This window comes from Tauraco erythrolophus, chromosome 21, assembly GCF_009769465.1.
Source record: "Tauraco erythrolophus isolate bTauEry1 chromosome 21, bTauEry1.pri, whole genome shotgun sequence".
Lineage (NCBI taxonomy): Eukaryota > Metazoa > Chordata > Aves > Musophagiformes > Musophagidae > Tauraco > Tauraco erythrolophus.
In genome coordinates, this window is record NC_141485.1 from 4691601 (window position 1) to 4705216 (window position 13616).

Here is a 13616-nt window from a genome sequence, read left to right on the forward strand (position 1 = left end):
GATACCTTCCTAGGTCACTAATTCACTTTCCTCAGGGAATCTGGGACATGGGTCGTAGCTGCTACTGAGAGTATCAGTTATTCTAATCCATTTTGCTCGTACCATCTAATGAAATCTGGTATCTTCATAAACTAAACAGAAAGGAATCTCCCTCTTCCTCACCAGTTCAGATCAGGAACTGTTACTAGATCTCAAAGGCAGTACATTTTGCCACTGGAAAAAAAGAAGTTAGGCAGCCAAGCAGCAAATCTTTTATTCTCTCATTCCACTGTGTCACGGAGCTGAAACAGTTTGCATCCAAAGTCATCTGTGATTCTGGACTTCATGTTAGAAAGAACATGACAGATTTTACTGGGATTTGCACAGATGATGCCTCGCAGACAGCGATATTATCTACGGAAAAGAAGTCATGCTCGTCATCAGGGTTCTGCTCGGTGGAGTTCATTACCTCATTCCCACCACCGCAGTGGCTAAGGCAGGAAGGAGGATGACGTTCTTTACTCCACTCCAATTCTTTGTACTCAAGAATGATAAAAACTCCCTGTGGGGCTTAATATCAGCCTTATCGTAAGAGTGCAAGGGTCTGGGAAAAGCGAGTTCAAGAAGAGTTAGTGAATGCACCACAAAGAGCGCAATGAGAATGAGAATCTGAGGAAGAATGTCCAAGAGATAATGCCTCTAAATGAAGCAGTGAAGATAGAGAGGCAAGGGTCTCACCATAAATCAATATCGTGCTCGTCTTTTGGTTCAACTGACGCTAATTTCTGCCCTGAGATCTTACACCCTGGGTAATAAGGCCCCCCACCACATCAGCCTGAACTTCTCACACTCTCATGGATTACACAGTGTTTGTCAGCGTTTTACCTGCTTGTTCTCAAAAACTGCTGAAAACTCATTTTGCTGCTTTAGGAAGAGTAACGACAGAGGACAGCCATGAACAGAAGAAGAGCCTCATCGGAGCAGGAACCGACAAAGTTTTTTCTGAAACATCATCTGAACAGTCACGTAGCAACAACACTCCAGCAGCCATATATAAAGCAAAGACCTCCACTGTCCTCTGAGGCAAGGACATACTTTCCTCCAGAGACTAATACTAAAAGGAAAAACAAATAGACCCGGATTGCCTTGCATGCCTCCTGGGTGGCCTGCTATCCGATACACAGTTAGCTCCACTACTTGGTCTCAGCATAGAAAAACACAACTCCTATCCTATTATGGAGGGAATACTCGTCACTCTTGGTGCCAGTCTGGTACCTAAAGAATGAGGACGAGCCTCTGTATTTGAAAAGCTACATAATAATTTCCAAAAGCAATACATTTAGTGTAACATGGATGTAATCAGAGAAAGAAAACTACAGGGCGACTCTCAGAGAACACTCCTAACAGTGAGCTCAGAGGGGGAAGGTCACCATATGTGCCATTTGAAACAAAAAAGGGCAACACTGTCGGGAGAAAGTGTTACTCAAGAGATAGGTTTGCTGGCTTAAAAGAAGTTAGACTTGGAAATGTATTTCATGCATTATTTTCTGAGGACTGGATGGGAACGCTCCCCCACACCTTCGAATCCAAGACCAGGAGAATTTTAGTAGATGAGATATAAAATAAACCAACACAGCACAGAGCATGCAGTATCAGGGGCCAGCACTGTAGCTTTTTAGGCAGTATCACAGAACTGGAGGCCAAACGCTAACCCTGGCTTTATTCTAAGGTGTGTCTAAAGTCAAGAGCTTTCTGTGAAACTAGTGCAGGTCAGATGAACATGTCAGTTCTAAGAAATGACTCAAACTTTTACAGATCAGTTTACATATAGGGAAAGCTACTGTCTTTTCTTCCAAACTCCTGCACCCTGCAGCTAATGCTTCATAAAGAGCTGGTTGCGAAGAAAAAAACCTATTTTATTATTTACTTTAAAAGATAGACTCTGCTTTTATTAAAGACTTGCTCCAGGGTACGTATCATGTGGTGATAACTGCTTTTGTCTTCTGCTCTAAGTAACAAACAATATTATTCTTAAGAAAGAAAAATGGCAACGCTCTATCAAATCGAGACTATCCTGCCCACCCAGCATATATCACAGGATGAACTGTCGTCTGCAGCTGCCTTCTACAGCTCAGTAACAAGGAGAACCAAAGGCCCAACTCAACTGCACACAAACACTAGGCACAGCGTGGTAAGCACAGCAATGGCCATACAAGAACCTGACAAGTCATTACATCTAACAGTGTCTCGTTTCTTTGCAGAGTGACTTTCATTCTCATGCACTCAAAACTTGCTTTGCCAAATCCTGTTAAACTGCACCAGACTAGAAAGAGCGGGGGCCCAAGCTGCAAACTTCATTTAGTCAATGCCACGCAAAAAAGAAATATTTGTTTTTACAGAAACAATCAGTGAAAACACTCTCACAATAGCACATCATCCACAGAAATCTATAGAAAAAATATTTGAACGCAATTTCAAAAATTGATGCCAAATCGAAGCTGCTGCACATATACACTCTGTTTCTCACCACCAGTGACCTTTGATGCAGTAAATATTTTGGATTTTGTATACAAATTACTTATGAAAATGTAATATTGGGGACTGGAGTGTTAAAGAAACCTGAAGGAAGAGGATGGAAACATCCAGTAGAAGTAAATATGCAAAAATCAGCAGACTAAAATACAGATATTTCTTCGAAGTGACATTGCTTACTGCACACCTATAGGAAAGTGATGAATTACTCTCCAGGCAAAAGTAAAAATGTACCCACTCCCTTACCTGGTAACCTTCAGTCTTCTTTTGGCACCATTTCAACAGAGCATTCCTCTTCGAACCACCATACTCCCGAGCCAGGGCTGCTAGGGGGTCCTTTCTCTCCACACTAACCCAGGGAAGGATAAGGGAGAAGATAAGTATGCTGGAAGTCTCTTAATTTTTACCAGTGTGTAAATAATAGCTGTACGACAAAGCAGAATGGCAGCGCAGCAGCTAAATGCAAACCAAACTGTTAACAGCTTTCAGAGCTTCATTCTATATTTGCCTTTAGATGAGACAAATTTAGTTGGTATCATGCACACAAAGAGCTGAGCAAACAGCAGCCTGGGGATATTCGATGGCACATGTTAACTCAGCATTTCTGCTATTATTTCATCAGTTTTACTTATAAAACTTTCAAGTAACCTCTTTGCTTTACATATTGAAAACTAGGACTTAGGGTGTAGAATTGAAAGAAACTATCCAAAGAATTTGTAACAGCAAATTCACATCCAATTGAGCTGCTGCAGAACACGTTCTTCAATAATTCTAAGAAAATGAAAAATCTGGAAGCTGTATTGCAGTCAAGGCCTTGAGGACAGTTAAAGGCCAATAATCAAAACACCCACATTGTCTCCACCCTACGGCTTCTACTGTTGGAAAAATGGTGGAGATCGGATGAAAACATATATGTTTTTTGTCAAGACAGATAAAAAATTATGTGTCCAGCTTTCCCTTAGACTTCAAAGTTTTTCATTTTTAACTCACCGTAGCATCCAAAGCTACAGTAAGATAATAGGGCTGATCACTTGTACACATGATGGAAATCTTCTACACAACTTAGTGGCTCCGAAAAACTTTGCTATCCTCATTTTGTCATGATTGCTCATTTTAAAGATAATTATGGTTATTATAATCTGAATTTTGACAGCTGGATCTGACACAGCCTGGTAATTCTGAACTGGACAGACTAGCCCACAGAGTTTCCCCTGGAGACAAGGGTCCACTAGATTAAAACATTCATCTTGGTGCCAGGTAATGCTGTCAATCTTTCCAGTGTGCAGTTTTTCCCAGGAAACTGAGCTGGTACCTGAGTTTGCTTTGGGGTTTCAAGCTGCTGGGGGTAGTGGCAAGCATTCTGCTGCTGAAGGCCATGGGGGGTTTGCTCAGGGATTCCAGGGAGGGGCTTTTACGGAGGTAATGGTCTGGTTTCAGCTCTTCATTTCTCCCTTTCAGAAGGTCTGTGGGAATTAAAAAAAAGCTGTCAGTTTGCAGTCTGAGGTATTTGATTAATCACTATCCTGCCACCCAGCACACAATATGTAGTCTGTTGTTTTGATTCTAAACAAATGTACTCATTTGTTCATTAAACACACATGGGGCTAGGAAGCCTTGAGCAGATTAGAGGTGATCATAACAAGGAATGGCTTTGATGATTTCAACAGCACAGACTGCCTGGTTTCCTGTGATTGATACTCTTGCTGGGGGGTAGGGGCCTCAGGTGAATGAGGGGAAATACCAAAATCTACAGTCTTAAAGGTTCAAAAGCTGATTGCCAGATACACTAGATGACTGACCAGCCCCAGTACAATAATTTCTTTTCTGCCATTAGCAGATTTGTAACAAGAAAGCCTCTTCTCTCCTGAACACAGCCCAGCTCGAGGCAGCAGTAAAAGGCACTTCTTATTACGTGATGCTCGGCATCCTATCTGACAGAACTTTGGGAAGCCTCAACACATTCATAGCAGTTGCATACATATTTTTATTACACATATTACAAATTTTATATAATAAATTTTATTATATATTTTTTCTTTGTGTATATATATAAATACAATAAAATCAACAAAATTAGTAGCCATAGAATCCAATGTTGAGAGGTTTTTGAAGGGAAGCCAAAGAGATCATATAAATCAAATTATCTCCCTGTGCATACCAGTCATGTGGTAGAGTAACATATAACACAGGGAACGTTGGCTGCTTCGTTTCTGTAGACAAATTGTCAACAAGCCAGGATCTATGGCTAGTACATTATGAGCTGTTATCAGAACTTAACTGAATGTGGAACACAACTTTTTCTCCTCCTTCTCAGTTACCTCCCTGTGTTAATTATCAATTAATGCCCTATCACCCAGAGGTGTTAATTCCTCCTTATCTCAGCTTCAGCAAAGGCTAGTATCACTGAATCAGTCCTAAACTTCTTTTCGGCAGTGACTGGGGTATCAGCAGTTGCCAGACAAACATCCTTCAAACAAGTGTGCAGCTGCTCTTGCTTTGGCTGCTGAACTTCGTAAGACTAAATCAGCATTTAGCTGTTGAGAGCTATAGGCATTTCTGCATCTTCTTTCCACAGCATAAAGGGCTGCTAAATTCCTATCTATTAAGAAGGACAGAATCTGGTCCCAGGAGACTGTCTGCTTTCCAGAAACTTGGCTGCTGGCAGAGCTTAGTTGCATTGGACTGCATACACCTTGCTCAGTCAGGGTCGTCCTTCCTTCCACTCACCTGTCCCTTCTTTGTGTGCACCATGAATCCACAACAAATAAGAAACTGCACACAGCACACTATTGAAAAATCTTTTTTGCTGGTTTTCCACTATATATTCCAAATTTCTATGACTCTTCTAGCTCCTCCTTATCTTGGATTTATGGGGAATTGCCTCAAATTTAAATAGCCACACCAATCAGACAGGCAACCCATGAATGATTCTTGGAACCATTTCAAACTTAAGAATATTCTGCTTAAAGAAACAGATCTACTGCAAAAGGCATATCAATAAACAAAACATTATGAAGAAGGAGGCAGGTTTCTCACTAGTTTAGAAGGATAGAAAAAAAAATATCACTGTTACATTTTCATTAACATAATTGGCCTGGCTAATGGCATGGTTAATTAGGAAGTGCTATGCCAATCATTCAGGATGCGTTCATGCATGGTACAGAAAAAGGAAGGATCCCAGATAGGTTTAACAGCTATTGAAAGCACCTAGCTGGAAAGAAAAGAGGGAGAAGACAAGGGCATATCAGGAGTCATTTAGAAAGAGAAACAGGATAATAATCATACGAAAAATATGCAACATGATTAAGGAAAATCACATTCTGTTAGTACAATCTATTTGCACTATTTAAAGAAACTTTGTGGTTACTGGCTTGAATGATACAGCAGTGCCTGAAGTGGTGCAAGTTAACAGTACCCAGTTCTGTATCTGAGCCTCACTTACACAGGTAACACACTTCCTTTGACTTATTTCTGGCTGCTAGAAACACCAGGACAGAACCAGTAAACCTCTGATTCTAAATGCAAAGATCATAGACAAAGATCACTGCTGTCTGTGAAGTAATCCATTCTTCTCTCCAACCATGTAACATTTGGGTCATATTAAGGACATCACAGAGCCCTGCTGTGACACTGGTCAGATGGAATCAGCCAGAAGATTATTATTATGGAGACTACTTCAATCTGAATTTCCTTGGGGATATTTTTTAATTTGGTGTTGTTTGCATAGGGCTTGGATCAACTGCCTTCTAGGATTATTTAGATTGGAACCAGAGCTATCACGACTTTATAGTGAGTAAGCCTTTGCTATGGATTATTGGAACTAAATTAAACCCAGGTACAAAGAGAAGCTGTAAATACAGGAATTTGTCAGATAAGCAACCATAAATTTTTACCATACAACAGCTAATAAAATATGTGTTGATTTTCACAGAACAATTGTCTATGGGTAATAACAGTAATTATCCATGGCCTGAAGTGGGATATTATTATTAAGGACTGGCATTATATTACACAGTTGACAGACCACTCTACAGTAAACTGGTAGAGATTAAGGAGGTCTTATGTCCTGTTTAGGATCATTGTATACTCATGCAAGACATTTTTCTGGAAACCAGCTGATACAAATAAGTAAACTCTGTTCCACTGATACCTTCTGCTTGCTTGGCATTTACTCCTGCAGGAAAAGGTAGTAGCACAGACAAGATGCTCTTTGTTTATGCTGCCATCTACCCTACAGCCTGCCTTGCTGTACAGTTCCAGTATCTCTTCATCTTTGAATGATGGAAGGGGAAGCTTAGCAGATTATCTGAAGGGTCTAAAAATGAAGACAGGTTCTAATTTCTCTTCTGCACTAGCAAACCATTGCAGAAAGTCCAGTCTACCAATGAAGAAGTTGTGACTGATTTTTTTTTTTTGTCTCTCCCTGCAGTTTCGCTACAGCAATATATTTCATCTGCCCTTAAAAAAATCAATAATCTGTTGTTACTAGCTTTGATGCCAATGCAGCAACTACCATCAGGACTAGATAATAAAAATAAAGGGCCCTAGAGAAAATGGGAAACAAACACTGGTAGAAACGAATATTAAATGACTGGAGAACAAAAGCAAAGTGTGAAATAAAAACAAACGCATCTCTTGAGAACTCTCAAAACAAACTATTTCGAGCCCAAATATGACTGCTCCTGAACCAGTCACATCAGTATCTGAAATGTTTGATGTATTTCAAATGAAGCTCAACTCAAACAAATAAACCCTCAGAAGACAGTGCTCTGGACTTGTTCCAGATACATACATGTTGAACAAAATCCAATCCTCTCCACTTCCACAGCACGGATTAGAGAGGTGCCACAGATACTTTGGAATCGAGAAGGCAAGTTTGTGTTGGCAAACCATAATAAATCAGCTATTTTTTAGTTTTCTAAAGCTACTATTGAGATGGGAATGGAAACATGACAAAATTAATAAGCTCTCTAAACCAAACAAAACTCTGAAGACACTTTTTCATGTTTCCTTTGACCATACGAGACAAGAAAAAACAGCCCAGGCAGAGGCCAGCAGTTAATGACAAGCTTTTGCTAGTAAAAAGAGGTAATATTTGTACATTTACTGCAACTTACCTGCAAGAGGAAGGTCTGAAAGATCCGTGTGTCTGGCAACACCCTTGCTGGCTGGCTTGGCATTGTTATAAACAGAATGTCTCTGTGAAACAAACAAACATACAAAAGATAATTAAAAAAATACCAGTCATTGTGCTTAAATAGGTAACAGAAAAAAAGAGATGTTTCTGCTATGTCAAGATCACAAAGCAGGTGGAGGGATTCAGAAACCTTTCAACAAGGTACCTGCTGTATCTAAAGCTGGATAAATGGTTGTGAAAAATAAAAGGACAAAGGGACAATAATTTTAGCTGGTAATACACTGGTTCCTGCACTATTTCACATTTCTGTTTGCATTATTTTTTCTCTTGCCAAACATAATCTAGTGTCACAACTGCAAATTAAGAATGCTTGATCCTAATCCTGCCTCTGTCCCCAGCACCTCAGATCACAAGTCAGAAGGATTCTTGTCTCTGCAGCCCCAGCACGTTTTCAACATTAATGTCCCCTCAGCCAGGCATTAATAGAAGGTTCCCAGATCTCTGTTTAATCCCTTTCTTTAAACTTCCTTTGCTGATTCTTTGAAGGAAACGTGCTCATGTGTTTGTTAAGCAGTCTTTCAAAGTCATCTGATTTTTCAGAAAACTCACCTAAACGCCTTAGCCTTGCAACTGTTTCTCACCCAGATTCAGAGGGCAATATCCTGTTTTAAGTCCAGTGACCAGCCAGTCAAAAAACACACAACGGCTTCTCTAGCCTGGAAAGGTTAGCAGTCTGCAGGTATGCCACCTTCAGCGTATATGGAAACGAGGAAGCACAGTGCATTTGCTTCTCCATCGTTCACAAAAGCAGTATTTCCAGTAACATTGCACCACAGATTAGAAAATTGCTAACAGAAAGTTAACTAACTGGTGCAATGATATAAGAAGTGCTAGATTCTAGAGCAGTTATGCTGCAGTAGGCAACAAAACAAACTGTAGGAGCTCTCATTCAGCACCGTATGAACTTACTGGATAATTGGGAGCATACATCTTAGGAACTTATTATCCCATGTCTCTCAACTCACACACGAGCTATCTAGTTTAGTTTGATGTTAATTGTAACTCACTCTCAATGATTGAAACCTGTTTTCTGGTCAACAGTGATTAAAGTTCAGAATTGTATTGCAAAGAGTTCACATCCGTCCACTGAGATATCTAAGCTGAAGTCAAAGACAAACTCACTTTGATCCTTTTTGTTAGCATTACAGCATTTGATGTTTCACAGCAAATAAACAGATGAGTTTCCCCTTCTCTTTGTCAATATACGCATGTCAGCATGCTGAAGCTATGTCATGCATCTACCCATTTTAAAACTACACGGATGGAAAGAGCTCCTTGTACCTGCATGGGGGAAACAGCAGCTGCTGGGGCTGTCCTCACTGGAATTCCACTTAGAGGGCTCCTGGGAACCTTGTGAACCGTGATATTTTGTCCAGCGCTACCTACAAGAAAAAGAAGTGGAAAAATTTGCATTTCAAACCCAACTATTTCCCTCCTGTCAGAACAGGGAATCATTGGCATAGTGACACTCCACAGAGAGTATTTATGGTACCAAGCACTGACAGAAAACATCCATTAAAAGAAGCAGCACAAAACAGAAAAAAAAATATCTGCTCACTGCTAGAAAAAAATTTTACTACATAATACAATGTTTGAATACCTGAGCATCCTAAGTCAAATGACTTTATCAGTGACTTCACAGTGGCTGCAGATTCTGACGGTGTGGGAGATGCTCTGCTAATGCAGACTCCTTGCCAACGGTTGGTTGTATCTGCCTCTAGAGATTCTACCTCTTCAGCTGCCAGCCTGCAAAGCAGAAACCAGATCAAAAATCAGGGGCAACAGGAAGTGCAAGCAGAGATTAAAGGTCTTTATGTGTAGCAAGGCAAATCCAACGACACACATCCTTTACTGTAATGCCCAGAACGTGGACCACTCATTAGAATGTTCATGTTCTGTTCTTGGAGTGCCTGACAAACACTAAATCATTGAGTCTAACAAACTTTGCTGCATTGTTAACCATATCATCCCCATTCCCCATCCACACACAGGATGGAGGATTATCACAGAACAAAGCAGTTTGATGAGACTTGTGAGTAATCATCGATAATTACCTGAAGATGGGGCTTTCAATACAGCACAGGGGCCAAGAGGCTACTGTGGTCCTCAGTGTATAATGAGGAAAGTAACCAAACAGAAAGATGTTATTTTACACTCAATGTTTTTAATTGGTGTGACCGCTGCTGGAGTAATTGTTACCAGTTAAAATATCAAAAGTGAAAATAAAATAAGTAATTGGACAGTGTTCAAATAACGGCCATAAGAATTACACCAGAAAATATACTTTATAATGAAAAGCTTTGGAAACTCAACTCTTGGAGCTTATCAAAAAGGACATCTGCTGAACAAGTAAACCCTCAATCACAATCCATAAGCAGTTATAGAGGAAAAAAACCTGATAAGTGCTTCATCCTAGCAGACAAAAGAATACTAAAGTTCAATGGCTGGAATGAAAAGAGACAATACCAAAATAGAAATAAGGCTCATATTTTAACAGGAAGGATCATTAAATTACTCCATTGAAAATAAATTTTTAAGTCACGATTAGGTGCTGGACTTACAGGAATTAGTACAAGAAAGGCCACAGCTGTGTTAAACAGCAAATGCAATCATAAATCATACAGTGTAACTGTTGCTTCTAGTCATGCATTTTATGGATCTGGCTGACTTAGCACTGACACTGTACTTACCCAGTAGCTCTCTCAGGTAGACTTCGAGTGTAATTACCTAGCTTTAGTTTAGGAGAGCTGCAATTAGATAACAAAGTCTAGTCACGTAAAAAGAGAGTATTTACACAATACTTTCCTGATCTCCTAGTTGCTTAAGAAACGCACGCTGATCTGCAGATTCTGAGGTATCACCACTTTTCCCTACTTTTAAGTACAGCAGGCACCAAGAGATACATGAACACAAAACCAGAAATTATTTCATAACAAAGCTGGAGGACTCCATCCAGAAAGCGCTTATCAGGTTGAACAACTTCTGTTGAGCTAAATATAGAAGTTAAGAGTCTTTTTCTTTCCCTTTTGGCGTCACAGTCTATAAAACGCGAGGGGCTAAAGGGTGTCAATGAATAAGAGAATACGAGTGACTCATGTTTCTATTTTTGGTAGAGCTTAAGGAGGTGCTGTCTTTAAGCAGACATTGGTTACTTCTTTGTTAATTCATTCAAGCTCCTTGTGTGCCAGGGGAGCCTGCAGAGGCAGATGGCTAAAGAAAAAGGCATTTCAGTTCCATTTTCCATTTAATCCAATAAGGAGGAAAGGCAGACTGGATAAGATTCACTGAGCTCTGAGGGAGCCAGTGTCTTGCTGACTAACCTTATGTTCTACCCTTCACTTTTTCTTCTGTGCCTTCATACAGCCTCAACAAATAATCAACAGGTGATAGCATCTGCACTTGAGTTATACAAAACCCACAAAAGTTAAAGGAGTCCTGCTCCTAGTAACATATGGAGGAAGGACAGATTTCTGCCTCAAGATACCAAGCCATCCAATGCAATCCATTACATTTTCAAGAATTAATTAGACCACTATGCAAGAGTTCTGTCTAGTTATCCAGGTAGCAAAGGTATGCACAAGGTTTGTGGACTATTATCAGAGTAAGAAAGGAATATTAAATGCCTGCAGGCCAACTAGCAAATCTTGAGTATAAAGCAAGCCAGAGGTATTGCTCCAGGCAGCCATCACTTTATCGGTCAGGATTTAACCCTGCAAACAGCTCAAACCTCACAGACTAGTCTCCTCAGTCTGGCCTTTGATTGCAAAAGGATGCAAACATGTCAGAGAGTAGCTAGACCAGCCTCTGCTGTGCCACAGAAGAGACCACTGAGAAATCACATGCCATTATTCTGTCATCGTACAGGGTAATTCAAGCGCTGGAGCTACTACCAGTTCCAATTTTGTTGGGACACTTTCTGCCATCTTAAGTCTGTATATTTGTAATAGGCTTCTGATGTGCCCCGAAACAACCTCTTAGATTAAAAGCAATTCATGTCAGAAAACTGAAGCCTCTCATGCTGCAAACCTCGGCAAGAAAGGTAGGAAGAACAGTGCTGAGACCTACTTGCTTCAACTAAAACCACATATGCCAGCCAACAAGCAATGAAGAGTTATGAAACTTGGTGAGTACCTCCCATTTTTAAAGAGAAAAATCTGTATGATAAGGGGATGCATGTATGTGTACATATATGGGTTTCTTAATAGAGAAGCAAAAGAGTAAGAGCTTAACTTGCAGTAGCAAGCTAATTCAGGAGGACAATATAGGAGAACATGACTTAAAGATTAATGACAAGCCATAATGTCAAATCAGAAATGACTCCTTGTGCACAGAATTTATTCAGCTCATTATAGCTTAGGCCATCCAAGAAGATTAAGCAAGCTCTGCTACAGAAATGACGGATTTGATGTCATCTACTGCTGTATGCTTTCCTTGAAACAGGAATGAATGGTTTACAGAGATAAATGCTACCAGTGCAGCTGGCTTAAGTGGAGCAGCTCCAGGAGGAAGCAGAGCCCTTTAGCCACAAAGGAATTAAAATATACAGTCCTTTTCACAAAACCACTGCCCAGTTTCATCCATTCACTGGTGACAGAAGTAGATGCAGTGAGCTCTTCTCTAATGGGAAGAGTTAGTCTCCTTGTTTTCTTGGTTTGGAATATGTGGACAGCAGACCACCACCAAGGTGCAAGTCTTTCTGTGCTTAATGTATAGATTTTGGCAACAGCAGCCTTGGTAAGTTTGTGAAATTTCTAAACTGCTCCAATGACCTCTTTGTTACAGGTGGCCTAGGACCACGGAACCGTATTTTCAGAAATAATTACTCTGCAATCTAGTCTTTGACACAGTTCCTGACATTGTTGTGAATCCTCCTGAACTCCACAGGACATGGAGAGACACACAGCTACTGATGCACAGAACAGAAGAGAGGCCGAGGGCAGGGAGCAGACAATTCCAGACACTTAAACATTTATTTGGCACTTCAATATATATTTTTTTAAACATAAAACCAACATTCAACAGCTGCCAGCACAGAGAAGAAAGGCAACACAAGTGTGCATATATGCATATGCTCCAGTAGCACGGCACAAAGGTGAAGGCCATGCCAAAGCCAGGACATCCCGCACTAGCTCAGCCTGCTCCGAGACCAGGCCCTTGCTAGGTCTTCACATCCAGGAGGAAAGGACGGGAACCCCACAGCCAAAATATGAAATTCCAGTCCTGGAATGAATCCTGATGATCTCCCAGTAGAGACGGTGACTTCTGAGTTTCTCCTTAGCATCCAAGTAAAGCTCTCTCCAGGTGTCTCCAGTTGCAAAGCTGAACTTCAAGTTCTCCCTGATCATCATATACTTTACCTGAGTTAAGGGCATGAGAAAGACTCCTTTCTGAGAAGATATTTACTAGAGGCTTAACATATTCATTTCTTTTCCTTCTGATCTCTCCAACAGCCAGGACAAACCTCATGTGGGACATTCTTTGCGAAAGTCGCAGCAGGACGTGCTCCTCCGGCACCACCCCTCTTCCTAACACACACCAAGTAAGACATGCCACCCAGTGGCGAGTGCCTTGTCAATACAACATCAAAAATCTGAAACCAAAGCAGCTGATACTGAATAAATAATCTCATGTCTCTATTCAGTTTTCCTGCTGGATTTCAGTAACCTCTCACTTGAGTTTGCATGTGTATGTATACACACTGATCTGTATGCATAAAAATGTATTTAAACACACAGACAGATCTATAAATATACTACTATATGGAGAACTCATAATGGGTGTGCACATTAAATTTTACAAATTAGACATACACACTCAGTTTTATTTTCCGCTCAAGCTTAAAATGGCACATTTGAATTTCTGTTTCAGGGCAAATATCCCCATCCCTCCAAAAAAGCCCTCAGTTATT

The 13616-nt window shown here is 40.4% G+C and overlaps 1 protein-coding gene across 1 annotated transcript in view; it reads right to left on the reverse strand.

Moving 5' to 3' along the window:
• Nucleotides 1-13616, reverse strand: part of SPECC1 (sperm antigen with calponin homology and coiled-coil domains 1) — a 74021-nt gene that overhangs the window by 15754 nt on the left and 44651 nt on the right. Inside the window, exons 7-11 of the mRNA XM_009980175.2 lie at nucleotides 9309-9454; nucleotides 8990-9090; nucleotides 7629-7710; nucleotides 3824-3974; nucleotides 2758-2860 (exon numbers count right to left, since the gene is read on the reverse strand). Coding sequence (XP_009978477.1) covers nucleotides 2758-2860; nucleotides 3824-3974; nucleotides 7629-7710; nucleotides 8990-9090; nucleotides 9309-9454 — 583 coding nt within the window. The remainder of the gene's footprint in view (nucleotides 1-2757; nucleotides 2861-3823; nucleotides 3975-7628; nucleotides 7711-8989; nucleotides 9091-9308; nucleotides 9455-13616) is intronic.